The 27,174-nt window shown below is 54.0% G+C and overlaps 2 protein-coding genes across 7 annotated transcripts; one reads left to right on the top strand and one right to left on the bottom strand.

The window, feature by feature from the left end:
• LOC124110033 (aflatoxin B1 aldehyde reductase member 2) lies at positions 1 to 7,585 on the bottom strand. 3 transcript variants are annotated; one of them, XM_046469086.1, is made up of 8 exons: positions 6,913 to 7,585; positions 4,571 to 4,758; positions 4,307 to 4,411; positions 2,569 to 2,665; positions 2,227 to 2,326; positions 1,533 to 1,662; positions 554 to 733; positions 1 to 440 (listed from the first exon to the last, which is right to left on the bottom strand). In XM_046469086.1, the coding sequence occupies exons 1-7, from the start codon at positions 7,568 to 7,570 to the stop codon at positions 572 to 574; spliced, it is 1,440 nt and encodes a 479-aa protein (XP_046325042.1). In that variant the 5' UTR covers positions 7,571 to 7,585; the 3' UTR covers positions 1 to 440; positions 554 to 571. The 3 variants fall into 3 exon arrangements, with proteins under 3 accessions (XP_046325042.1, XP_046325043.1, XP_046325041.1); XM_046469087.1 differs by having other exon boundaries at positions 1 to 360; XM_046469085.1 differs by having other exon boundaries at positions 1 to 733.
• On the top strand, positions 7,356 to 22,551 carry Slc66a1 (solute carrier family 66 member 1). Of its 4 annotated transcripts, none has more exons than XR_009224377.1 (10): positions 7,356 to 7,490; positions 7,874 to 7,982; positions 10,849 to 11,091; positions 17,746 to 17,880; positions 17,976 to 18,105; positions 18,516 to 18,594; positions 18,725 to 18,812; positions 19,778 to 19,920; positions 20,062 to 20,154; positions 20,725 to 20,769. XR_009224377.1 is itself a non-coding variant. In XM_058571099.1 (10 exons), exons 3-10 carry the CDS (start codon positions 10,928 to 10,930, stop codon positions 22,159 to 22,161), a joined length of 1,011 nt encoding a protein of 336 aa, XP_058427082.1. In that variant the 5' UTR covers positions 7,356 to 7,490; positions 7,874 to 7,982; positions 10,849 to 10,927; the 3' UTR covers positions 22,162 to 22,551. The 4 variants fall into 4 exon arrangements, 3 of the variants coding, with proteins under 3 accessions (XP_058427082.1, XP_058427083.1, XP_058427084.1); XM_058571099.1 differs by lacking the exon at positions 18,516 to 18,594 and adding an exon at positions 22,092 to 22,551 and having other exon boundaries at positions 20,725 to 20,912; XM_058571100.1 differs by lacking the exons at positions 17,746 to 17,880; positions 18,516 to 18,594 and adding an exon at positions 22,092 to 22,551 and having other exon boundaries at positions 20,725 to 20,912.
• The last annotated feature ends 4,623 nt before the right edge of the window (positions 22,552 to 27,174 follow it).

Below are 27,174 nucleotides of genomic sequence, written 5' to 3'. Positions count from 1 at the left end.
TCCTGAGACACTTCTTTATTCTTCTTAGTGTTGACACTAATGGTAGCATTTGCCCAGACTGTCGTTTCTATTGAGTGAGTTGATTCTGAATGAGCGGAAACTACTTCCGGGGTGCATGGCCCGTTTTCTATCACCAGTAAAAGACTGGGCGATCAGGCTGGAGATCAGGCGAGGAGACCCTTACAAGGGCAGCATGTTCCTGAGACCTTCCCACTTCCTTTGCTCTCTGGAGACCCCAGCTCATGGTGCCAGCCCCTTTTGCAGGTCCCCAGGCAGGTGGGAAACTCCTCTTGATGAGCAGCAGAAGATGAGCCTGTGGTTCTGCCCAGGTCCGAGCTGCAGCCAAGCCGAGTGCCTGCTCTGTTCAGACAGGAAATGCTGGTGTGGGCCTCGGCTCCAGCACCCTCTCATCACAGAGGCGGCAGGGAGAAGGCAGGAATCTAGAAAAATACTGCATGATCAAAACAACCAGGAAAGACCGTGCTAAGTCAGCTTAAGGCAAAGACTGGCCAGAGTGAGAGAACAAGAGAGGAGATAGAAAAGTCTTTGGTACCCTGAGCCATGTCAGGGCCTAGCGGAAGTAGTTGGGACACTCATGAGCAACCAGGTGCCAGGCTTGATCAAAAGCGTCCACAACAGCTGGTTCCAAGGGCCCTTCTTCAGCTGCAGCCAAGTTCTGCTCCAGCTGCTCCAGGCTAGACATGCCCAGGATGACCGCGTCCCCCTGGGTGCCCTGAAAGGGAGAAGGCCAGACTTTAGCAGGCTTCTACTGTCTAGTGGCTCCAGTCGCATGTCCCTCCCTGCCCCACCCCTGCCAAGATGTGGGATCTTTATTCTTTTTTTTGTTTTGTTTTGTGGTGCTGGGGACTGAACCCAGGGCCTTGTGCATGCAAGGCAAGCTCTCCACCCACTGAGCTCTACCCTCAGCCCAATCTTTATTCATATCCTCTACATCCAGAAGGAACTGAAGGTGCCTTCAACAGTCACACCTAGGAAACTCTATACCTTCTTTTCTCTTCTCTTCATCCCCTGCTCATCTAGAGACCTAAGTAAGTTCTGCTACCCAACAGCTGGGCAAACAGCTTCATTATTAACCTCTCTGAGAGTCACTCTTGTTCTCCATTTTCAATGTGGTTATGAGAAAGAAAAAATCACATAGCACACTTAGGCCCTGTTTACTGAGCATGAGGGACATGGATGTCACATGATGAGCAACTCCTAAGGCCAAAGCTGGAGGGATTTTTCACAAGGCAGACTGGGAGCTCCCACCAGAGGAGCGAGACCCAGGGGTTGCAGAGGTAAAGCTGTGTTTCGATGTCTACCCCTTTAACACCTGTGCAAGCTAGAGTTTCCTTCTCAATAAAACTGGGATGCTTCCTAATAAGTGATAATTCAATCCACGTTTGCAACACTCTCCTTAGGAAGGAGGAGAGCTTTCAGAGGAAAAGACAAAACACACTCTAGAAATCACCCAAAGATAATTTTGGGTCCCGTAAAAGGGCAGAAGCTGTGCCTCAGGGAAAGCTAGTCACCTGCAGCTGCGAGTGGTGGTACATCCACCTCAGGGCGGCCGAGGTCATGCTGGGGGCGCTGGTGCCATAGGTGGCCTGCAGGGCCTTCTCCACCAGGGCAATGGCCTTGAAGTGGTCCTCCTTCCAGAAGCTGAGCAGGTGGGGAGGTGACACAGGGGTCAGAACCTTGAGGGTCATGCTGGGAGTCACAGTCAAAAAGCCCACCAGGGTGGCTGCCCCTCAAGGCCTGAAGCAGTGAAGGCCCAAGTCCTCCCTGACAGTGGCTTCCTACTCCGCCCAGGCTGCTGGCTGCCTCATCAGACATCAATGACATCTTTATTCTTGAGAGCACGTACACCTGCCTTTCTTTTCCCCAGTGAAGCACACAGCTAGTGCAAGGGCAAGATCCAGCCCCAGGCCTCCTGGGCCTTCATCTGGGTACTTTCTTCCTTCTCAGCAGCTGCTCCTCAGGGAAGATCTCTGACGTGACAACCACATGGCCCTGGGGTCCTCACAGAGGATGACTGACCACATGGCCCTGGGATCCTCATAGAGGCCACAAGAAAATAAAAAGCCTGGCAGAGGGTTTGGTCATTCTTAGAGGGATTAAGAGATTAAGTACAAGGAAAGTCTTGACCCAGGAAACATCTGGAACTTCATTTCAGACCAAAGGGACCTTCCACCCTACCGGTCCTGATGCAGACAGGTGGCTCACCGATTCCTGTAGGTCTCAGCCCAGCTGTTCCCGAAGAAGCGGCCCAGCGGCTGTTTCCCGTCCTTGTCCTGGTACTTGTACTTGCCGGTCAGCAGGCCCCCTGCGGAAGCATGCATCACACCCCAGCCCAGGCCGCTCCCAGGGCTGACACCCCTCACAGATATGGACTGAGGAGCAGGAGGGACCCAGGAGGGACGAGGGGTGAAGCCCAGCATCTGTCAAAGCCCCCTCTACTTCCCAGGGCCTGGGCTGGGCATCTACCTGGGCAGGAATAGGCAGAGACAGGGCCAGGAATGCCCACCCCCTCCCCCCCAGAGGGCCCTGTCCCAGGGCAGCCCATACCAGCCAAAGGGTTGTAGGCATAGAATCGCAGTCCAAAGTGCTTGAGGCAGGGGAAGAGCTCTGTTTCCACCTGCCGCGTGGTGGCGTTGTACATGCCCTGCAGGGAGAAGGGGCAGTTGGAGAAGGTGGGTGTATCAAGGAAAGGAACCCAGCCTTCCTTTTATTAAAAACATTTTTAAAAAATTTTTGAGCTGTTTTATGTTTGTTTGTTTTAAGAGACAGGGTCTTGCTATGTGGCTCAGGCAGCCTTGAGCTCCTGGGCTCAAGTGCTCCTACTGTCTGAGCCCACAGAGTAGTTGGGAGCATAGTGTGTGCCACCGTCTTGTTCTTGTATGACTCTAAGTCCACACCAGCCCAGTCTTTCCTGCCCCTAGGCCTTCTTTCCCTCTTTCCTTCCTTCCTCTTCCTCCCTCTCTCTCCCTCCCTCCCTCTCTCTCTCTTTCTCTCTCCCCCCGCCCCCCTAATACTGAAGATTGAACCCAAGGCCTCATACTAGGAAAGTACTCTACCACTGAGCTATATCCCCAGCCCTTTTTATTTTATTTGAGATGGGGTCTCACTAAGTTGCCCAGGCTGGCCTCAAACTTGGGATCCTCCTGCCTCAGCCTCCAGAGTAGCCAGGATTACAAGTGTGAACCAGAACACCCAGCATTCAGCAATTATTTCTAAACACTAGTATCGGTATGAAGTGAAGAGAAGTGTTGGGCCCAGGGAAGAGAAACTGTCCTTCATTTATCATTCAATAAATATCTATTGGTCCCATTCTATGGGCTGAATACTGGATTTACAACTACTGACAAGCCTGGCAAAATCTCTGCCTCTAAGAGATATTATAATCAAATTTTTAAAAAACAGACAAAAGGCTGGGGGGTAGCTCCGTGGTAGAGCATTTGCCTAGCATGTATAATGAATGTGCTTTATCCCCAATACAACTAAAAATAAGAAAATCTGAGGCTAGTGGCACACACTATAATCTCAGTGACTTAGGAGGCTGAGGCAGGAGGATGGCAAGTTCAAGGCCAGCTTTAGCAATTTAGTGAGACCCTATCTCAAAAAAGTATATAAATAAAAAGGGCTGGGAATGTGGCTCATTAAGCCCCTGGGTTAGATACCCAGTACTAAAAATAAAAAAATTAAAATAAAAAGGACTGGTGGGGCTGGGGTTGTGGCTCAGCGATAGAGTGCTTGCCTAGCATGCGCGAGGCCCTGGGTTCCACTCAGTACCACGTAAAAATAAAGGTATTGTGTCCAACTACAAGTAAAAAAACAAACAAACAAAAAACAGATGTTTAAAAAAATAAAAATAAAAAGGGCTAGGGATGTAGCTCAATGGTAAAGTGTCCTGAGCTCAGTCCCCAGAATCTCTCCCTCCAAAAGACAAAGAGAATTACAAGATCACAGTGGGTACATATGAGGTTTGACGACTGGAGGCTCCTGGGACTGTGAGGAGGGGCTCCCAGAGGAAGAGCCACTTAACTGAGACCTGAGCACCTCTCCCAGGGAGCGGGGCATGGAAGGAAGGGATCAAGGTGCGCACTGAAGCACGAAGCAAGCTCGTGCCCAGGGCAGGCTGGGGAGCTCGGCCTGAGGGCACCTGGGAGCCTCCCACAGGCTCTGAGCAGGGGTGTGGCTGATAGGTAGAGGGCACAGGGGCCAGTCAGAGGGGCAGGGAAACCTGGGAGCAGCAGAGCCCTGGAGCCCGGGGCCTCTGCAGCCCTGGCACACCAGGGAGCCTCACCTGGTACACGGTCGGCAGGATCCAGCCGTTGCTCTTGCACAGGGTACAGATCTCAGCCACCTCCCAGGCGGCATAGTTGGACAGGCCAAGCTCCAGGAACTTGCCCTGTGGGGGCGAGAACACAGTCAGAACCAGGAGACCAGGAAGGGGGCACTGGGGTGGCGGGTGTGTCCCCAGCTCTGCTCTGGGTGCCCGATTTTTCTGGTAGTGCCAAGATGAGGAGCAGAGCAGAGGTGACCGCCCAGAGTTTGGGGCCACCCTCACCTCCTGGTGCAGCTGGTGGCAGGCACGCAGCGTCTCCTCCACGGGGGTGCCGTGGTCAGGTGCATGCAAGTAGAAGAGGTCCACTCGGGGACACTGCAGCCGCTTCAGTGATGTCTCCAGCTGGGACCGGAGACTGTCAGGCTTCAGTGACTTTCCATCCCAAGGGTTGGCTTTCGTGGCAATTTTCACTTGGAGAAGAATGTAATGGTTAAGAGACTTACTAGAGCCACTTAGTGGACATATAACTGGCTAAATTACTTAAGTTCCCTGAGTCTCAATTCCCTAATCTGTAAAATGGGGTGACAATAATGTACCTGTCTCCACATGGATGTCATGAGTAGTAATTAATGTCTAAGGTCTCAATATTCACCTTTGTTCCAATCACCATCATTAGTCACCAAACTGCTGGTTTTGCCAGGCCTTGTGCTAGAGACTTAGGGGCAGCAATGAACTAAGCACACTGATCTCTGCCCTGTGGAAGTCACAGTCTAGAGGGTGTCACTACGGTATGGTTAGGTGCAGTAGGAGAAATGTGCATAGTGCCACAGGAACCCAAAGAGAGGCACGAGGCCAATCCTGGAATCCAGGGGAGGCTTTCTCCAGGGATGATCTCAAGTGGAGTGCCCAAGAGTGAGTCTTAGCCAACAAAGGACAAGCCTGGGGACATAAAGTCCCAGAGGTAAGAAAACACAGCTGTGAGGCAGCACAGGTCCAATTCCGAGTTATAAGCCTGTCAATTCCAGGGCAGGGGACATGAGACAAGAGATGGGGACACAGACTCCACCTCAAATACCATCCCCCTGAATCTGGACTTGATCATTCCCATGTTTTCTTGGGTGTGAACCATTCAGCTAGTTCCCTCTGCAGGATGGAGAAGGAACTCTGGAGAGCAGGCCTGGAAGCAGGAGACCAGTAAATAGGCCATCGCAGTATTTAAGAGATGGTGGCACCTGAATGTGAGCCCCTGGCATGGACCAATCTGAAAGAGAGAGGGAGACTGAACAGCAGGCAGAATCCCTCTCCCTTCCAGACTCTTAGACCTGCCACAGCCACCGTGCACTGCAGAGGCAATACCCCCATGAGAACGACCGTGTTCTGCCATCCAAGCAACTTGGCATGAGCTAACTTAACCCTGTTCCTCCCCCTGTAAAGCATCCCAGCTATCTAGACTGAAGAGTGGAGAGATTCTGCATTTTTCATACTTGGCAAAGTCAACTCACCAGGTTGACCCTGATCATTCTGGATATGGGAGAAAAGTCCACAGTTTCTTCACCCATAGCCCCCCACCCCCTCAGGCATTCTTGTGTGAACTTTGCCTCAAGTCTGGTCTGAGGACTTTGGTCCAGTGAATCCCGGGCCTCAAAGAAGGAAGCAGGGAAGGACTGGAGAAGAAAAAACAATCCAGAAACAAAATCTGCATTATCAGTGAGAGGGAGCCAATGAACGAGAAAGCGTGGCCTGAGACACATTCCCATCTGTCTCTCTAGATCCACCAAGTTGTGAAGACAAGGAGGGCCCACAGAGACCACTCCTCAGGAATGGGAAGGAGGAGCCTCAGGATGGTAAAGAGGAGGCCAGGCACTTTCCTGGGCACTTCCAGTGGCACTGAGCTAATGAGGGGCAGTCCCCACTCACAGCATCCCTGTCAAGCCACATGTGGCCATCCTTCCACATACCATGAACTTTGCATTCCCAAGCTGTCTTCTGCCCGGCTCTGCCCTGTGCCTCGGATGCCCTTTCTCTTATTCTCCTTCAAGGAAAGTGCTAATGACCCTTTAATGCCCAGATCATGTTCTCTGAGCCCTCCCTACTGCCTCCCCTAAAGTGCTCTCTTCTGCACCCCATGGTGCAATGGTTGCTTCATTTGCCCCACTGGACTCAGAGCCCTCAGTGGCTTGGTCACCTTCCCTCCCACAAAGGCATGACAAAGCCTGACACAGAGCAGACACAGAAGCCTTATTCTCACCCCCAGACCTCACCACCCTTACTTCTTCAACTGGGCCCTTGGCATTCCTACAGTTCTCCGTGAGCTCCAGAGGCACTGCTAGATGCAAAGGACAAAGTCTAGGGACTGGTCAAAGACCAGAAAGAGAAAAGGGTGCTCGTGGCGTGCATGGATACAGGATAGGGGCCACCGAGATTGCAGCTACCAGAGAAGAGGAAAGGAAGTAAAGCACTATTCAGTTGTCTGAAGCTAGATGGCCTGAGGAGCCTGGAGTTCACAGAGCCGGGCCAGGCAGGGAGGGGCTTGGGGCATCGATGACCACCGCGGCCACTGCACCGCTAGGGGAGGAGGGATTGAGCTCTGCACCCGGCGGGGTAAGGTCCGGCGCGACTGTTACCTCGACAATCGCCGCCGCCCAGCCCGAGCCCCAGGCCACCCAGGATGTTCTCAGACTGGCCGTCGCAGTACATGAAGGCCGTGTCCAGTTCGGTGTGGCCGCGCTCCAAGAAGGCGCGCACTGCCGTGGCACTGGCGGGCGCGTCCATGCGGCGACCCATCTCCATGGTGCCCAGCACCGTGGCAGGTCGGGCCCGGGCGCCCGAGGCAGCCCGAGGAGACGGCGGTGGCTGGGACATGATGACAGTGAGAGCGCCCGACCGATCCAAACCACTCGCAGTGCGGACCGCAGCGCGGCCCACGGCTCGGGACGCTATGAGCAGCATGGGACTGCGCTTGCGCACTGGCGGGCCCCGCCTACAACGTGGGAGGAGCGTTGGGGTAAGGGAGCGAGGCCAGGGCGCGCGGTGCTTTCCGGCGCACACACGCCGCGCCGAGACGCCTCCAGGGACCGTCTGCCAAGTGCGCGGCGTAAGAGGCGGAGCCTCGCGGCTCTCGGGACCTGGCGACGGCGCTCTGTCAGCTGACCCAGGCTGGGACCAAACCCAGAAGCCTGGTCCCGCGGCGGATCTCGACCTGGTGAGGTGGCTGGGGGCTGACAGCGGACCCCAAGGCTGGGGGTCGGGACTCTTGGTGCTTTCTGCACGTCTTTCCAGCATCTCACTCCAGCCTCTGCACGGTCTCGGGCTTCTGTCCCCTCCTGTGGCACGAGATCCTGGGGCGAGACACCGGGCCGGCACTGGGTAGCCCTCAGGGCCCCGGTCGCCCCCACCTCGGGGGCGATCACCACGGCTTCTTGGGCTGGCCTGGCCAGTGTTTGGGGTCTGAGTCCTCTTTCACTGCTGGTCGCGGTCGACGGGCCCCCTGGCTTTCGATGGCTTTGTTTTCCCCCGGGCGGGCCGGGCGAGGGGGGCTCGCGGCGCTGGCCCCAGCGGCCGCCCTGTCATTATCCTTCTAAACAGGCGGCCCGCGCCAGGCTGAGTCACCAGGAGGGAGTTGTGGCCGCCGCTCCGGAGGCTTGGAGTGGGTGGAATCCTCAAGCCAGGACGCTCCACGCCACATTCTGCCCAGGTATGCAGGGAGGGGAGCCCAGATGGGCCCCTCCCACGCCATACTTAGAGCAAGGGTCCACGTGTGTGCTGCGGGAGTGTGGATTTAGATATGTGAGGACTGGCCAGGGTCTTGTCCATTCAGCTTACTGAAGGCTACTCTGTGCCTGGGACCCGGGTGGGTTGGAGTGGGGTGGGAGTGGGATAGCAAGAGCAGACAAATAGCCATCCCTGGAGGTTACTATTCGAGTGTGTGCCTTGTGCTGAGCACCCTTCTAACGGCTGGCTCTGGGTTATCTCATCCAGCTCTGGCAGGCAGCAGGCAGGTTAGCTCTTGCCCTCCATCCCAGGCCCTCTGAGATCACAACATTGCCCTTCTTTCCTTTTGTTTTCTCTTTTCTCTTTTTTCTCTCTTTCTCCTCCTTTATGATTCTCTTTTCCTGCCTCCTGTTTCCTTTCTCTCCCTGTCAACATTTACTGTGCACCTGGTGTCACAGGCTGTGAGAATAGGAAGTACACAACCAGGTTAAGGGAAGAGCGCGTGTAAACAGCAGTGGTTGGCTGAGGTCTGTGGGTAAGCCTTCTTCGTGTGTGGCCTATGGCAGGGAAGGAGGCAGCAGGTCCTGTCTGGCTACCTCTTGCTAGGCCTCTTGGATAGGGCAGTTCAGAACTGGCTCATAGTATGTCTTTGCCAGGCCTTCAAGGGTGATAAGGGCCTTATTAGGGAAAGAGAAAGCATGTGAAGATGTCTAACCCTGAAATGACTCTTTGAGGACTTGGAGCAGGAGATAAAGTTAAGAGGGCAGTTCTGGTGTCTTGGGGCCTTGCCCTCAAGGACTTTAGCTTGATCCGGTAAACCAAGGTGGACACTTGCTCTGCTTTGGTGGGAAGTCATCTCTCTGTCTTCCCTTGGGATCCAGGAGAAGGTTTGGGTGGGGCTAGAGATGCTCTCTCCAGCCCAGCCTTTCTCAAAGTGCATCGTGTGCACCGGGATTCTTTAAGAAGCTGAGCAGAGGGTCCTGCGGGAACCCAGAATCCCTGTCCACCCTATTTCTGTCTTAATCTGGTGAAAGGAGGGAGTGAGCAAGAGGCCCCAGGGTGGTCAAGATACTGGACTCTCTTGTTTACATCAGACATTAGCCTGTGTTGGATCAGACATGGACCGAGAGGGTCATGTGCATTTCGTCACCCCAGCCACCCCAAGGATGGAGTGTCATTAGCCCTGTTTTATAGATGGGCTCAGACAGATTAACTCACTTGCCCAAGTCCACTCATCCTCATCTGTAAAATGGGTCAGTGTTCCCTGAAGGTTACTATCTGAGTGTGTGCCTTCTAATGACCATGTGCTGACACGTGATGCACTGCAGGGGCATGCTTAGAATCCACGGGGGAGGACGAGGGAGGCAGTCCAGGTGAGGGGCTGGCTGGGGAGCAAAAGGACTGGATTTTAAATGCCTGTGGCATCCAGTTCTTACCTGGACCGAGTGTTAACCATGGTGGCCTTGTGGGTGCCAGTGACAGACATCAGGTATATGCTTCCATTAAGGGTAGCCACCGAGATCCAGGAGGAGGCTTTCTGCCACCCTGAGCCTGGCCCTGGAGATACTGCAATGAGCAGGGCAGACAGTGACCTGGGACGCCCTTGCCCTCAGAGCCAGGGCTTCTGAGCACAGCTAGTCGCATTTGGACTGAGAACCTCAGCTTCCTAAGAAAAGGAGCTGACTCGCTTCCTTTTCCTCCCTGACGCTGCCCCATCCCTGCGACCTCAGCATTTCCCTGCATCCAGCCAGGGCATTGCTTTGTGAGGAGCCCGGGGCCCCCCCGCACAAGTGGGAACTGAGGTGGCTGGAGCACACCCCCAGCCTGGGTGAGGAAACTCCCTCTTGGCACAGCGAGAAAAGGGGAAGCCAGGTTTCTCCTCTGCCAGAAGCCAGCAGCACTAGCTGGGACAAGAAGCATCTGAGGCAGTGGGGTGTGGCAGGTCTCCGTCCTGGGCTTGGCTCCGTTGCTTCCTATCTGGGTGGCCTGGCAGATCACAGCCCTCTGCTAGTTTGACCTCAATCAGTGGTCCCTGATGAGCACAGAAAATACTGGACAGGTGCCTAGCACAGAGTCCGGCAGTTAGGATGGTGGTGACTGTCATGGATGAAGGTGGCCCTGGCCAGACCCTGCTTCCTCTCCCCTGTAGGTTATCACTCAGGCATGATGGCTCTACTCTGTCCTGGGAGGGACCTTCTCTACTGGCCCCTATGCCAGCCATGTTCTGGCTTGGGAGGTGGCCGTCGATTCCCATGGGCCACAACAGGAGCTCCTAGGGGGGACTCCTGTGTGTGGATCCAAGCCATCTGACCAATGCATAGGCAGCTGTCCTTCCAATGAGATCATGAACTTAACAGGCCTGGCCTCACAGACCCTCCCAGAATAATTTACAGCAAAAACAGAATCAACCTAAATGTTTATGGGTTATAACAAAAGATCACCCTGGGGACCCAATTCTACATGCTGTTTGTCTGAACGCACTTAAGCAGCACAGCAGCCATTCAAGGCAGGCCCTGTCGCTACCCCACTGCTTAGGAGAGGGCCAAGGCCTGAGAGGCCAAGACTGGCCCACGGTGGAAGTGCTGCCTAGTGAGATGCTGGGAGGTGAATGCACCTGTCCCGACCACAGCCCCTGCACTCCCCCAGTGCATGTTTGAGGTTGTCAGAGCTTGATTTGATCTGTGTCCCCAGAGGCCATTGCATCCTGTGGGGGAGAACTGTGTCTTCCTCCTCTTCTGGCTCAGGGGCTTGGTCAGGGGCAGATGACTGGGCCCAGGCAACGTAGGTCGGGATGACCATGGACAGGAGCTGGACCTTCCACCGCTGAGGCCTCCTCTCTCTCCCTGTAGGACCAACCCTCGCCTGCTCTGCACGCCAGCGCCTTCTCCCACGCAGCCCTCGCAGGCGGGGGCCCCTCTCCCTGCAGCCATGGTCCGGAGGAAACTGGGCCCTGGCAACTTCTCCAGCTGCCCCAATGGATCCAGCCAGTGGATATGGGATGTGTTCGGCGAATGTGCCCAGGACGCCTGGGACGAGGCCAGCGTGGGCCTGGGCTTGATCTCCATTTTCTGCTTTGCAGCATCCACCTTCCCGTGAGTAGTCCCTGGTGGCAGAGTCGGGTGGGGACAGTGGCTGTGCTGGCCTCCAGGCCAGGTGTACCCCCTTCTCTTCCTCCAGCTGCATTCACTGACTTCCAGCCAGCTCTGGAGGGGCTGCCTGGAGTCCCCCAGTAGGTCCAGCCTCATGCTGGGCAATGCCATAGAGACGTAAGAACATTTGCAGCAGTTTATTGAGTGCCTGCTGTGTACCTGGCTCGGTTCCAAGGGCTGGACATGCTTTTACCTCATCTAGTCCTCTTAACAACCCTGTGACAGAGATAGTTACTTTCCCTATTTGACAGATGAGGGAACTGAAACCCAGGGGGGTAAAGGAACTGGCCCTGGGTTGCACAGCTGTGAAGGTGGGGAGCGGGCGGCCTGGAGGCAGCAAGCGGGCTCTCGACCTCGGAGCTTGGACAGTCTGGGGGTGGAGACGGAGCTGTGGTGTGAGCACTGCTGATTTGGGGGTCCAAGGACACTGTGCCTGACAGCACAGGGGTCAGGAGCGTCCACACTCAGCTCCATCACATCGCTGCTGTGAGTCTGGTGTCTTCTCGTCTCTGAAATGGGAACAGGTTGCCACCCTTGGGTTGCTGCGAGGGTGACGTAGGGGAGTGAAAGGTACACTTGGGCCTTCACAGCAGAGGAGAAGGCGCCTCCCCAGGCTGCAGGGGCAGGAGGGGGTTGCAGTCAGAAAGGGCCTGGAGGTCGGCCCTAAGCCAGGAGCTGTCGGATCGGTGAGAACTCGAGTGTGAGGGAGAGTGCGTCAGGGGACAGCAGGTGGAGGAGACAAGGGACAGTGTCACAGCGCTTGGCTGGACAGTGTGGGGAGATCAAGGAGGTCAGCAAAGGAGGTGCCACCCGAGGCTTGCCCTCCAGTGTTAAGAAATGAGCTCATGGTAGAGCGTGTGCCTGGCTCTCGGAGGCCCTGGGTTCCACCCCCAGAAAACAACCACCACCAAAAGGACGCTGCTGTTAATTGTGAGGCCCAAGATCATGGTTTGATCAGGGGCTTCCCGTGGTTTTAGTAGCTTCGTTAAGAGCATTCGCATGTGGTACAGCTGACCCACTTCAACGTATAAGTCAACGATTTAGTGGATCCAGAGTTGGGTAACGGCTGCCACGATTCATCTTAGAACATTTCCTCACCCGAAAAGAAACGCACCCGTCAACAGTCACTTCTCCTTTCCCCAACCCTCTGTCCTGGCGGCCACCCATCTCCTTTCTCTGTCTCTGTAGATTAGCCTGATCTGGACATTTCTTGTTTTTTTGAACAGAATTTTAATTTTTATTTATGAATTGTTTTCTATCGTACATAGTTTTACATGAGGACACTGTTGGCCATCAGAATAAACATCAAGCGATGTTAAACAAACAAACACACAAACAAAAAATCTCTTTAGGATCCTCAGTAATTTTTAGGATATGAAGGGATTCATAGAGAAAGGATTTTGAGAACTGCAGCTTAAATTCATCCCCTTGACTTTGACATTCTAAGTAGATCTACAGTGCAATTCATCAGACACGAAATACTGTCATGTCTGCACTCTGTTGAGCAGCTGGGAATTTATACATAACTGAGAGGAAACAGGAAGCACAGAAGGTTGTCCAGGTGACGAGCTCACGAGACAACTGGGAGGCAGAGTCTTGGTTAGGTGAGTGTTGGATAAGTAGGTGGTTAAAATTGGTGGCGTTTCTAAAAGAGTCAACTCGGAATTTTCATATGAACGGCCTTAAAGAACCCCGAGGATAGCTGGGGATGGAGAAAACGAGGCCGTGGGAGACTGCCTGCCCGACACCCGCACGCCACAGTGCTGGATACGCCTGCTCAGTGCCATCGGGGGAGGGACTGTGGCCAGTTTGCCAGGAAGCCCAGGGCACCGAGAACAGGATGGCACGTTTTGTCTAAAATGTGCAAGTGCACACACACAGAGCCACCCACCCACACAATAAAAAACGCTCAGATCTCTATCAAGTACATCAGGCCACTTCCCAGAAGCTCCTGGGGGAAAATTGGGTTTCATAGGTGACCTGTATTTCAGTATTTGATGAAAAATGCAATGTCTGTCTCTTTCCTCTTTTGGCATTCTTGTCACTACAGCGAGAGGAGCCGTGTTTTAAGTGTTTATCAAACTTTCTAGGCCTCTCCTTAAACCCCATGGGGATATAAACCTGGATAATAACTCAATAAGATAAGCATTTTTCAAGGAAATTGTGCTATGGGGAGGGTTGGATAATGAAACCCATGAAACACATGTACATTTTAATATCTAATATTTGCATAAATCTTTTTATTTAATGAAACTAGATAGCAGCATCTTCATTATATGCCCTGAATTTTGTCCCTTGATTTTGTTGTTTTTTCAGAAAAAAAAAATGAGCCCCTTAATTTATGAAGCTTGGGAATATTTTTAGATTCAGGCACCTCATGCTTCATGTAATTAACGAATTGCTTCTAATCCAGAAATTTCTAATGGCAGCTCTGTTCCCCTGCGTACTAGGCCAGTAAAATTTTATTGCCTTTGTCAAGTTTTATGTAAGTATCTTATACAAATACTTGTGTTAAGCATATAAATATCATTCACATAATAATATTTAACAATGTATCTGATCCACGTCATTTGCAAAGCTTGCCACTTTTCTGTGTCCCTTCACTCAGAACCTCATTTTGTTTAGTTTGATACCTTAAAATGATGGTGCTAATATGGCTGTGTTTTTTTATCTTGCTCTTCTGGGGTACACAAACACAAAAATTATCTTATTTCAACAGAAGACCCTGCTAGTAACAAGAAAGCATGAAAACCTTCAAAGAACTCTTTTAAGGATGGAAATTATCCCATAAATTCCTGCGGGCTTAAGGACCCTTCATGATGTCTTTTTTTTTTTTTTTTAAACATCCTTATGAGAATGAATTTTAATGTTTATTTTTTAGTTATCGGCGGACACAACATCTTTGTTTGTATGTGGTGCTGAGGATCAAACCCGGGCCGCACGCATGCCAGGCGAGCGCGCTACCGCTTGAGCCACATCCCCATCCCTCATGATGTCTTTTCTGGCAATCCCTCACCCTTGTGTCCCACCCTCTCCCCAGCCCACGCTCCAATCCTAATGTTCATTCTCAATTCATGGCATCTGGTAGAAAGAGAATCCTGCTGAGATCTAAACTCTCCATCCATCAGGACACAGTCCTTTTATTTTTTTTAACATTTTTAGTTGTAGATGGACACAATATCTTTATTTATTTATTTTTAATATGGTGCTGAGGATCCCACCCTGTACCTCACACATGTGAGGCAAGCGCTCTACCACTGAGCTACAGCCCCAGCCCCAGGACACAGTCCTTTTAAATTGATGTGCTGAGTCACTAATATTAGAGAGAGGAACAAATTGATTTTTAAAAGTCAATAAAATACAACAATACTTAGGATGCAAACGGAGATGTTTGAGCTGGACATTTCATCATTAACTTAAATGGAATCATACAGTGTGTGACTTTTGGCACTAGTTTCTGTCACTCAGTAAGGTCTTCAAGATTCATCCGTGTTGCTGGTGCAGGGGTGCCTGCCTCTTGTCCAGCTGCTTGGGAGGCTGAGGCTGGAGGATCACATGAACCCAGGAATTCAAGGACAGCTCGAGTAACATAGCTGGACCCTGTCTCAGAGGAAGATGGATAGAGAGAGAGAGAGAGAGAGAGAGAGAGAGAGAGAGAGAGAGAGAGAGAGAAAGAGAAGAGAGAAGCTAGGCTCAGTGACACATACCTGCAATCTCAATTCCAGCAACTTGGGAGACCAAGGCAGGAGGATCAAATTCAAGGCCAGCGTCAGCAAATTAGTGAGGCCCTAAGTGAGATCCTGTCTCAGAATAAAAAATAAAAAGGGTTGTGGTTGTGGCTCAGTGGTAAAGTACTTCTGGGTTCAGCTGAAAGGAGGGAGATAAGAAGAGAGGGAGGGAGGGAAGGAAAGACGGAAGAAAGGAAGGTTAGTCATCCATGTTGTACCATGTATCAGTACTTCAGTCCTTTTTATAGCTGAATAATATTCCATTCTATGTACATACCACATTTTGTTCATGCATTCATCCATGATGAACATTGGAATCATTGCCCTTTTTAGTTACTGTGATTCTTGTTGTATGTGTGTTCATATACAAGTGTTAGTGGAGATTTATGTTTTTACTTCTCTTGAGTAATTTTCCTAGAATTAGAATTACTGAGTCAAATAGTAACTGTTTAATCTTTTTTTTGGGGGGGGGGGGCGGGGTGCAAGGGTGCTACTGTGCTGGGCCACAATAAATAAATATTTATTTAAGACAGGGTCTGGCTAAGTTGCTGAGGGCCTTGCTAAGTTACTGAGGCTGGCCTGGAACTTGCGATCCTCCTGCCTCAGCCTCCTGAGTCACTGGGATCACAGGTGTTTGTCACCGTGGCCAGCCTAACTTTGTTTAAACTTTTGAGGACTTGCTGGACTGTTTTTCCAATGGGCTGTTCGTTTCACATTCCCCCCAGCAGTATTTGGGATCCACTGTCTCCAGATCCTCCTCAGAACCCGGCACTGTGTGGTTTTATCACAGCCGTCCTCGTGCGTGTGCCGTGGTATCTGATGATGTCTACTTTATGTTTTTTTGGTTTTTTTTTTTTCCTTTTGGTGTCATATCTAATCCAAGTACCAAAGACTGGGCCTTTTATTCTAAGAGGTTTCCAGATGTGACCTACGTTTGGTTGTTTGATCTATTTGTGTTACAGTTCATATATGGTGTGAGGTAGGGGCTCATCTTCATTCTTACACCTGTGGATTTCCAGTTGTCCCAGCATTGTGTGTTGAACAGACTGTCCCTTCCCTGTTGAATCACCCCAGTGCCCTGTTGGAGGCTTCCATTCTGCTGAGTCACCTGCTCCCAGGTGCCATGTGACCCGCGGCATGGGAAGCCGGAAGGACACATTCTTACCTCTGCAGAGCATCTAGGGAAGTAGGATGGGAGAGCCTGGAGCTTGGGGGCCAGGAAGCTCAGTGAGCAGTGGGCGGGGGGGGGTGGTGGTGGATAGGGGCCACAGGAGGAACCCTGCACGGGGCTGGGGAGGCCACCTGTCCCCCGGAGAACTTGCCCAGCAGTATCTGGGAAGCTCCTGGGGCTTCCGCTTCCTGCCTGGGCCTGGCTGATTAACCAGTGAGGGGGTTGGAGGTTGTGGAGGCAGCCCCAAGTGACAGCGGAAGGGCAGCCACCTCCTAGTTATTCCTAGGACTCTGGGTCCCCTGGGTGGACAAAGTCACTCTCCTGCAGTTTATGAGACAACCGAGTCAGAGCATCTTAGGAGGCGCCTGAGGGTCAGGGGGTAAGCCTTCATCCAGGGCCTTCTCCCTCCTGGGCCTCTGCTGGCAGCTGCCCCTGAGTCCAGGAGGGATGGGGCTGTTGGGTAAGAGGGAGGAGAAGGGGCCTGCAGGGCTCCTGAGGAGGAAGCCCAGGGAGGAGCTATTTCTGAGACGTGAAAGTCGAAGAGGCGTCCCGTCCAGTCCCGTCCCTTCCCGTCCCTTCCCCGAGGGGGCTTGCAGGCCATCCTGAGGTGAAGGGAAGGCAGCCCTGAGTCGGGGTGGGGTCCTCCAGGGCCTTGCAGGGAGGTGCCAGAGGAGGTGGTCCTTACTGAGGAGCAGAACACTGGACAGCTGCTTTTGGCAAGATTGGGGTTTTAGAAAAATCCCCGAGAGGAAGGGTGGCTTTGAGGGGAACCGACTTGGCTAGAACTGGAGAGTTGGGGGGAGTGGGGGCTGTAAGAGACGTGGGGGTGGCAAGGGCCAGGCCCAGGCCCGGCTTTCTTGGTCTGGGCTTGGGCAGCGGGTGGATGAGAGGCCGTTTAGTTTCTCTCTTTCCTTTTCTTTTTGGTGCTGAGGATGGAACCCAAGGCCTCGCACAAGCCCCGTCATGGAGCCACCCGAGCCCCCTCTTCTCTTCTTTGCTGGTCCTTCCTTTTTTCCTCTTTGCAGATGATTCAAAAGAAGCTTGAGGTCTTGAGGCGGTGACGGTCTTGCCCAGCACGTGGGAGGCCCCAGGTCCCTCCCGAGCACTGGGGGGGGGGGGGGGGGGGCGGGTAGGGGAAGTTTGAGCAGCAAATGGCTTGGGTTGGGGTGGGAATCCAAGCCGTGTGACATGACCTCCGCGGTCCCCAGGACAAGGACCATGATAGACCTGACTTCATGGGGGCTGTGGGGACTGGAGGCGCTAATACGCACAAAGGGCTCTGAGCCCTGTGACCCTCTGTGGCAGCACTGGCTCACCCTGGGATTTGGGCTCCTATTACCACCCGATCACAGTTCCAGAGAAAGGGTCCCAACACCAGTGACCTTTGGGAAAACATCCAGGGAAGCAAAAGCCTGGGACATTTGTTCCAGAGTGGCAGGATCCCTGCCTGCGCTCCTCGCTGGCCCTCTGAGGACAGTCAGGCTGTGGTCTGGCCTGTCATATCAAGTGCTCCAGGGTCCTGGGCCTGGCCACCAATGCCATCTTGCTTCCAACCCCCCTGTCCTGATCCAAAAAACAGAGCATCCAGGGAACCTATGAAGTTGTCCTTAGGGCCTGACACAAACTTTAGAACCCTACGTTCCCAGGGACCCCAGGGTCCCGTGGAGGGGATCCTGAGAAGTGCTGGGGTCTCTCCAGAAGATGCGCAGCCCTAGGGCTCTCAGGCCAGAAGAGGGTGCCCCGTGGAAATCCTCTGAAGGGCAGAGAAAGGAAGGAAGGATGGGCTCCTGGGCGGCCTCCTGGCCATTGCTGCCCCTGCCTCCCTGTACCACGGTCAGTCACCTCTTCTGGGGAAGGTTCCCTCACTGGCCCTCTAAGGCGGCTCCACAGCCCCCAGCCTCTGAGCTGTGTCCCCTCCTCTTCCATAGCCAGTACATCAAGGCCTGCAAGACCGGCAACATGGACCAGGCCCTGTCCCTGTGGTTCCTCCTCGGCTGGATTGGCGGAGATTCCTGCAACCTCATCGGCTCCTTTCTGGCTGACCAGCTGCCCCTGCAGGTGGGCAGGTCCCTGGGCAGGTGGGGCAGCTAAGGACAGCCCTGGCAGAGAGGCCTTGGGAGCAGCTAGCAGAAGAGGTCCAGGCTTCAGAATCCTGACCCCACACCTAGACAGAGCCTTCTGCCTGCCGTGCTGTGTGATAGTGGGCAAGTCACTGCCCTCTCTGGGCCTCAGTTTCCCCATCTGCTGTATGAGTTTACCAAACCCAGGGCTCTTCGTGTTTTCTGGATGTGGGGCCCTTGAGGAAATGAAGTCTCTGGGAACCCCAGATGTCATCATGACCTGTGGCCAGGTAGAACTGGGAATCACAGGAAGACAGTGTCTTCCCAAGAGGGACCATAAAGCCTCGAATGCTCTCATGGCTAAACCAAGGCATCACGTGACCCCCGAGTTCTGTTTTGTCCTGGTAGCGCCAGCCGTGGATCCTTGGCACCTGCCGGGGCTGGATGTTTAGAGGGTCCCGCGGCCGGCCTGCTCTCTCCTGCCAGGGTAGGTGACTCCTTTCCAGGTGAGGAAACAGGCTCAGGGAGGTGAAGTGACGCAGTCAGGTCCCCCAGCTGGGCTGCAGCAGTCTCCTGGGACCGCAGCCAGCGCCAGGGCCCTGCCCCTTGTCTTGCAGACCTACACAGCTATCTATTACGTCCTGGCCGACCTGATGATGCTGACGCTGTACTTCCACTACAAGTTCAAGAAGCGGCCCTCTCTCTGTGAGTAGCGGCTGCTCTGGTCAGGAGCTCTGCTGGCAGCCAAGGGGGCCCGGGGCGGGGGAGGAAGCAGGGTTCCCACTGCAGGCTGATAAAACTGACCGACCGCACACAGGCCTTATCTAGAAGCCTGGACCTCAATGAAACAAGATGGAAGGTCAGGGCGCGAACACATCCGGCCCAGACCACAGGGAGGGTCACTTCACTGAATTCTCATTCAGCAAACATGGCCTCGCTCCTCTGTGCCTGGCTGGCCCCAGCCTTAGAGCTGGGAATTGAGGACGTGTCACACGGGCTGCCTCTGCCCAGCAGGACTCAGAAGGCACTATAGACAGGTCACTACGGAGACAGTGGAGGCGCCTAGGAGGGCACTGAGACTCACTGGCCTCTCTGCTTGTGCTAACTGCCCCCCCCCCGCCCCCTGCTACCGTCATTTCACCTTGAGGAAGGTACTGTCATTCTACCTAATCTACAGATGAAGAATTAAAACTCAAAAAGGTGAGTTAGCTGGTAGTGGTGGCACGTGCCTGTGATCCCAGCAACTCAAGAGGCTGAGGCAGGGCTGGGGTTGTGGCTCAGGAGTAGAGCACTTGCCTAGCAAGGGAGGCCCTGGGTTTGGGTTTGACCCTCAGCACCACATAAAAACAAATAAAATAAAGGTCAAATTCTTAAAAAAAAAAAAAGAGGCTGAGGCAGGAGGATCACAAGTTCAAGGCCAGCCTTTCCAACTTAGCAAAGCCCTAAGCAAATTAATGAGACTGTGTCTCAAAATAAAAAATAAGAAAGGCTGGGGATATAGCTCAATGGTATTAAGAAAAATAAAAATACAAACCCTCAAAGAGGTTAGGTCACTTGTCCAAGGCCACCCAGTACCTAAAAGCTTAGGGGCGAGGCTGGGACTCTATCCCAGTCTGTCTATTGCCACTCAGATCCCTAACCTTGGCTTTTCTCTTCTGCCTCATGACCAGTATCTGCGCCCATCAATTCTGTGCTCCTGTTCATCTTGGGGACCGTGTGTACCATGCCACTACTGAGGGGCACCAGCCCTGTGGCTGCCCAGAGGGAGGTCTTCCGGGGGAGGACACTCCTGTCTGTGGAGCCAGGCAATAAGGTGAGGTGGGGTTAGTGGTGGTACAGTGGGTGGGCTCCCCACTGCATGGTCAAGTGGGGTGGGGGATCACCCTCTGGGAGGGATCTCTCTGCACCTGCAGCTCCCACTAGCCACTGAGCAGTCTCTTCTGCCCCCACCCAGCCCTTCACGAAACAGGAGATCATTGGCTTTGTTATCGGCTCCATCTCCAGCGTGCTGTACCTGCTGTCCAGGCTGCCCCAGATCCGCACCAACGTGAGCCCCGAGTAGGGGTGGGCGGGTGCCAGGGAACGGAGCAGCTCTCCTGGGTTAAGAAGGAGCCTGGTGCAGGAATTTTTATTCAGATGGTCTGGGACCAGCCTCACTGTTGGCTTGGGCGAGTCACGTCCACTCTCTGCCTCAGTTTCTGCCTCTGGAAAATGGGCATGTGAGGGCCGCCATGGAGGGCTGCATGAGACCCATGTGTGTCCCAGGGCAATTGGAGGTCACACGAGAGGGAGGAGCTAGGCTTGGAGGCTGAGGGGAGAAGGTGAGGGCAGTGGTGAGGAGGCTGGCGGGCCCCAGGAGTCCGGGCAGGGCTGGAGAGTGAGGACCTGGGGCCGCCAGTCACGGGTAGGGTCTGGGTCAAGTGGTTGGAGCGAGGATGAGGTGTCTGGCCCTGGATATGGCTGGTCTGTATGCCAGGCGCATGTTGGGTGCTGGGCACACGGTGAAAAACCCGCTCAGAGTGTCGTAATACAGGGCAGACCGACACGTGGACAGTTACGGTCTAGAGTGACAAGAGCCGTCTTTGATGTCTCTAACCCCAGCCTTCTTGGCCCCCAGTTCCTGCGGAAGTCAACCCAGGGCATCTCCTACTCGCTGTTCGCGCTGGTGATGCTGGGGAACACGCTGTATGGACTGAGTGTGCTGCTCAAAAACCCCGAGGTCGGCCAGAGCGAGGGTAGCTACCTGCTGCACCACCTGCCCTGGCTCGTGGGCAGCCTGGGCGTGCTGCTGCTTGACACTGTCATATCCTTCTAGGTGTCCAGGGCTGGGGAGCAGCGGGGGGCGGAGCTTCAGCACCTGTCTACCCATCTACCTAGCCATTCATCCCACCATTTACCCACCTACCTGGGCAACCTGGCACCCACCCACCCACCCATCTGCCCATCCATCCACCCACCTACCCATCAACCACCCACCTACCATCAACCTACCCATCTACCCATCCCTCCCTCCCTCCTCGTATTAATCCATTCTAGAGCTTATACCTCCTGTCTGCCAGGCACCAGGTTCATTAGTGAGCAAGAACAGAATGGCCCTTGCCTGGTGACCCTTAGAGCTCAGTGGAGAGCCAGGCAGGACACACAGGATCGTCAGTTAGTTACTTCCTTGCAGTGATACCTAGAGCTGCAGAGAAAGATGGCAAGAGTGTTCTCCTCAGGACTGCCCTGGCATTTGAGCTGGCCTGAGGGAGGAGACGTCGGTCAGGCAGAGGTGTGGAAGGAGAGTTCCAGGCACAGCTTGTGCAAAGGGCCTGAGGAATAGAAAAGAGGGCTCCATCCAGGCCAGGGGAATACAAGCTGGAACATGGAGCCCCACGGGAGTTAGAGTCAGAAACCCTGGGTTCAAATCCTGCCTCCTCCACGACTTCATAGCTGTGTGACACAGCACAGACCATCCACCTGTGTCCCCATATCCTCATCTAAGTTCACAGTTGCTATCTCACCAGGATAATGGGTGATGATGTCAGGTATCTGAAAACTCCCCACGTGACCTGGCACTCAGTGTGTGCTCAGTGAATATTTGCTGAATGGCAGAACAGGACATTATTTGGGAGAAAGGAAACATGGGCCTTGTTTTAACATTTGCTGAGTCCCTGCAGGATGTGATAAGGAAAAAAAATCAAGCTCTAGTGGCCCCAAATGGCCCAGCCGCTTGGTGCACCCCAGGGTGCTGTAGGGTGGCTGGACAGCAGGTCCTGGGCCTGCGAGGCCACCTGAGGAAGGCCTTGGCTGGACTCGGAGACGAGTGGAGTGTGGCTGGGCACTGGGAGCCAGGACAGCAGGCAGTGGGGAGGGTACAGCAAGAGCCAGGGCCGGGGGTCCTGCCTGGCCCCTCCCCTGCGAGAGGGGGTACCGAGGGAGGGTGAGAAGAGGGGACATGGGCCACAGCTCGTGCTCCGTTAGCCTTGACGCCAGCCCTCAGATCTCTGTCCAATTCTTGATGTACAGGAACCACCCCACCTCCTCAGAGCATGAGCCCCTCCTCCCCAGCTGACCGGCACCTCAGAAGGACAGGGACCTCCAGGTGCCACGCCCAGGAAGTGAGAGGTGTTGCTGCCCCTGTATTGGGCCCTGGTGACAGCCTGGGGGAGGCCTAGAGTTCCCGGCCCAACTGTCTCCCCACCAGATTGACGGACTCTTCTAGAAGCAAGACAGTCCCGGGGCCGCCCAGCCACCCTGGAAACACACTTCCCGGGTCCAAGGCAGCTGTCCCAGGAAGCTTCAAGGAAGGGGCTGCGCAGAGAGCTCAGGGCTCAGAAGACAGCGCGTCGCCCCTCCAGCCACCTACCTCATTCTGCCTGCACACTGGGGCCACAGCTGCAGCAGGTGGACCCGGGACAGTCCGGTTGACTCAAGATGACCTAGTAAACGGTACTTCCCAGAACCACCTGTTTTTGTTGCTCCTTCCCCAGGTGCCAGGGGCCTGGGCTGCTCTGAGGAACATGGTGGATGGGGACCCAGTATGAGCTGGGCCGGAGGGGACACATCTGCCCACAGTCCTGACCCAGCCTCCTGGGGGTCCCTTGTTCCTTTAACCTGCATCTCTGGGCCTCTCTGTGACCCACCCCACCTTGATAGTGGGGACGCAGGAGTGAGAATCATGTCAGTGGGGTCCTTGTTCCTGGTGCTCAGAAGAAGCAGAATAGTTAGGGTTCAGCTCGGTTGGCCTCTTAGCTTTTCGTGCCTCAGTGACCTCTTCGGTGAAATGGGGTGACAGTGACACCACTTCATATGTCCTTTTAAGGATTAAAGGAGATAGTGTAGTTTGGAGTTTAGCTCCAAACTCTGGTATGTAGTAATTGCTCAGCAAAGGTTAGCCTTGGTGATTTTCAGTTGGAAAAGAGGGACAGTCAGGTCTCTCTGGAGACAGGGTGGCCTCCTGGAGGTGGTGACAGGCATCAGGGGAAGAGCAGGGTGTTGTGGCTGTCTCCCTAAACTGCTGAGACTGGGCCTGAACTTGCAACCCTCCTGCCTCCGCCTCCGAAGCAGCTGGGACTACAGGCATGCGCCCCTGCACCCGGCCTCCAGCTGAAGCCAATTCCGGGGGCGGGGGCAGGTGCAAGGCCTGGGGCTGGGGCCTGGGCCGCTCCCACCTACCAAGAGCCTTCCTGAACGAAGGCCAGACCTAGGCTGAGGACAAGGACCAGGTTCTGGGGACAGGGCTTGTGCAGGTAGCTCGTGGGTGGACAGGGTTTGGTTGGGGAGAACCTCTGTGGCTGGGGAGAGTGAGGAGAGGACTGGGGTCCAGGTGGGCCGTGAGAGCGGGAATGGCCAGTGTCCCCAGCCCCATCTTGAAGGTGCTGTGGAGCTAGTGTGCCGTCGGCCATGCAGCTGGTCTGCTGAGCACTGCCAGGCCGCGTGCCTCGATGTCACCCTCACAGCCCCCAGTCCATGCCACAGCGCCCTGTGACAGATGGAATGACGGGAAAGAGGAGTTGGGTGACTTGCCTAAGGTTGCCCAGCTGGGAGTGTCCCCTGGGTGACACATTAGGCCCTCGGCTGACAGTGGCCTTCTTCACCCGGTTGCAGCCGAGGCCTGCAGCGGGGCTCTCGCTCCCTCCCTGGCCGGGGGTCCTGGTGTGGCGGTGCCCTCCAGCCTTACTCTGCTGGGCTCAGTCCCCCTTCCAATCTGGGCGGCCTTTCCGTGAGTCTCTGGACCCCAGGGGAGGGTGCTCCCGGCCACTGCTGGCCACAGCTCAAGGTTGCTTCAGGTACCGTTCGCCAGCCGGACAGGTGGCTCCATCCAGGGCTCCATGCCACTCCCCTGGGGCCAGGTGGCACCCTGTCGGCCTGAAGACCCGGTGCTCAGTGTAGCAGCATGAACCCAAGGGCAGGCCCGACTAGAGCTGGGCAGGGGAGAGAAAATGAAACCACAGCCCGGCCTCGGGAAGCCCCCGTCTAGTGGGAGCGTCATTGTCCCTTCCTCTGGGAAGTGCCCAGGCTGATGGGGGCGCTCCTGCTTTCAGGTGTCCAGTTTGCTGAGAGCTGTGGCTCCCTCGGCTCAGGAAGCCCCAGTCTTATGGAGGGGTGGCCCCTGTCCCCGGGGAGTGCCCTGTGTGATGGAGGAGGCGTTATCCCTGCCCCTGTGGGCAGCTGGGGCACAACTGGCCTCCTCAACGTTGGAGGCCTCATTTGCTGCTCCAGTGCAGCGAATGCAGTTGGGCTGGCGCAATGGCGCACACCTTTGATCCCAGTGGCTCGGGAGGCTGAGAAAGGAGGATCATGAGTTCAAAGCCAGCCTCAGCAAAAGTGAGGCACTAAGCAACTCAGTGAGACCCTGTCTCTAAATAGGGCTGGGGATGGGGCTCAGTGGTTGAGCGCCACTGAGTCCAATCCCTAGTACCCCCTCCCAAAATATATATATGAAAAAGGGCTCAGGGCCTGGGGTTGTGGCTCAGTGGTAGAGCACTTGCCTAGCATGAGTGAGGCACTGGGTTCGATTCTCAGCATTGAATATAAATAAAATAAAGGTTCATCAACAACTAAAAAACAAAGTGTGTGCATTAACTAACTAAATAAATAAATAATAAATAAGAAAGAGCTGGGGATATGGCTCAATTGTTGAGCACCCCTGGGTTCAATCTCTGGTACAAAAAAAGAAAAAGAAGAAAAGAAAAAGAAAGCAAGCCTGGTATATAGCTGGCTCTGGGGTTGGAGGAGCCTGGTGACCTGCCCCAGGGCCTCATGTTCCATGCCCTGGTGGGGGGATCTGGTGACACGCGAGTGGCAGGGCAGTGTGGGGCACAGATTTTGAGGTCTGACGTCCTGAGTCCCAGGCAGGCCCCTCTATGGCCTGTGACCTGGAAAGACGTCCCAAAGTTTGGTTGCTTCATCCTGTGGGACCAGCTGTGACGCCCTGTGCCTCAGAACACAATTGCGATGATAAAACGGGCCGCGCTGTGAGCTGCCTAGCGCCTGGCCTGCGCAGGAGCGGGGTGGACAGGCTGCCTCAGCTCAGCCATCCTGGAAGCTCCCGGCTCCTCCCAGGCCAGCCCAGCTGGTGGGACACCTCCACGCTGCTGTGGCCCTGCTGACCGCCGTGGGGTCGGAGTTCAGAGCCCGACCCTCGTGGCTTTCCCTTCTCTCCTCTTGTCCTTGGGCAAGGCTAGGGCCTGATGGGACAAGAGCCCCCACTCCCTGCCAAATCCCCAGGCAGACGTGTGGGCATTGACTTCAGGCCAGGCTTGGAACCGTCCTTACCAGTGGTCCTTGTCGAGGAGGGTCTCCCTCAGGATGTGCGTGGGAGCCTGAGGCGAGGCCGGTCACCCCGCATGTCCCTACCCTGGCAGGCTAGGTCTGTGGAAGTGTCTGGCCCTGTGCTCCACAGCCTGCTGCCTCCCCCAAGTCCCTGGGTGGGGTCAGGGGCAGGAGGAGCTGGCCAGCAGCCGGGGAATGAGGCCTGTTGGTTGGTCATCTATGGCACCTGAGAACTTTTGGGGACACCTAAGACAACACGGCCTTCAGCTCTCCCACTCTGCAGGAAGGCGGAAGTCCACAACTCACCCCCTTCTGCCCCTCTCTGGTGGGACTTGGCTTCATCAGGGCAGGATGGCAGGACCTCAGAGGTTCTCAGGGAAACAGCCAGGTCCTGAGCTAGACGAGAGAGCATTAAGCCAGTCGGCATCGCAATTAGCCCTGAGCGCGGTGTGGGGTGCCTGTCAGTGTGGATTAGTCCCTCAACCCTGTGACAGCCCGGAGGACACAGTTACCTCCACTGTGCCCACTTCCCTACCCCCACAGGACTGTACAGAGACCATCTAACCTGTTCACCATTGTATCCCCAGTACCTAGTAGGTGTTCAATAAATGGTGAATAAGTGGATGCTTAACAGTCCATCAAAGTATTTGAGTAAGAAGTTCAGGATAATGAGAATATAATTACTTCCTGTGACAATTCTACCCAGATACAGTCCTAAGTAATCTGAAGGCCAGCTATGTAGGCAGAAGAATGCGGGCAATTAGTTGCTAGAGAGAAGTAAAGATTTCATTTACTTCTAAAAGCTCAAAGGGATACATACATATGATATAGTTTACTCATTCTACAGAGCTGTATTTATTTTACATAACTGGGGATTGGACACAGGGGCCCTACAAATAAGCTACATCTCCAACCCTTTTTATTTTTTGAGTCAGGGTCTTGCCAAGTTTCTTAGGGTCTTGCTAAATTGCTGAGGCTCACCTTGAACTTGGGATCCTCCTGCCTCAGCCTCCCAAGCTGAAGGGATTTCAGGTGTGTGTCATTGCACCCAGCCGTTTTTATTTTTTTATTTTGAAACAGGATCTCACTAAATTGCCTGGGCTAGCCTCAGACTTTGCAATCCTCCTGCCTCATCCTCCAGAATAGCTGAGATTTCAGGTGTGTGCCACCAAGCCTGACTTCTACAGACCATTTATTGAGCACTTATTCCAGATTAAAAAGTTTCACAAAAGAGGCAGAGACAGTGATATGCTCATCTATGAAGTGATAGTGCTCATCTATGAAGAAATACTTTAAATGACAGAAAATAAGAATGGGAAATTCGGATAAGACCTTTAAAATATGATACCACATTTAAGTATATTTCAGAATGTATTTTTTTCCTTTTTTTTTTTTTTTTTGGTACTGGGGCTTGAACCCATGGATACTCCACCACTATGTTACATTCCCAACCCTTTTTGTTTTCTGAGAGAGGGTCTTGCTAAATCACCCAGCTGGTCTCAAACTTGCAATCCTCCTGCCTCAGCCTCCTGAATTTCTGGGATTACAGTTATGTACTACCACATCTGGCTCAGAAACTTGATTTATAAGTTTATATAAAATGATGCTGATATTCTGAACTTTGTCTTTTTAAAAAGGTAATTGAATAGAGTAGGAGAGAGAGAAATGATAATCAAACTGTAAATCAAGAAAACGATAGCACAGACTAGTTTGGGCTAAAGAACCATCTGTTTAATAAATTGATCATTAACTTCACAGTAAACTGCAACATCTGTGAGAATGTGGTCCGAGCTACTCAGGAGGCTAAGGC

This window comes from Marmota monax, unplaced genomic scaffold (assembly GCF_021218885.2).
Source record: "Marmota monax isolate L192 unplaced genomic scaffold, Marmota_monax_Labrador192_F-V1.1 WCK01_AAM20220418_F8-fsc00008, whole genome shotgun sequence".
NCBI lineage: Eukaryota > Metazoa > Chordata > Mammalia > Rodentia > Sciuridae > Marmota > Marmota monax.
Note: the sequence above shows the minus strand (reverse complement) of the source record. Positions and strands in the feature narration are given on the sequence as shown.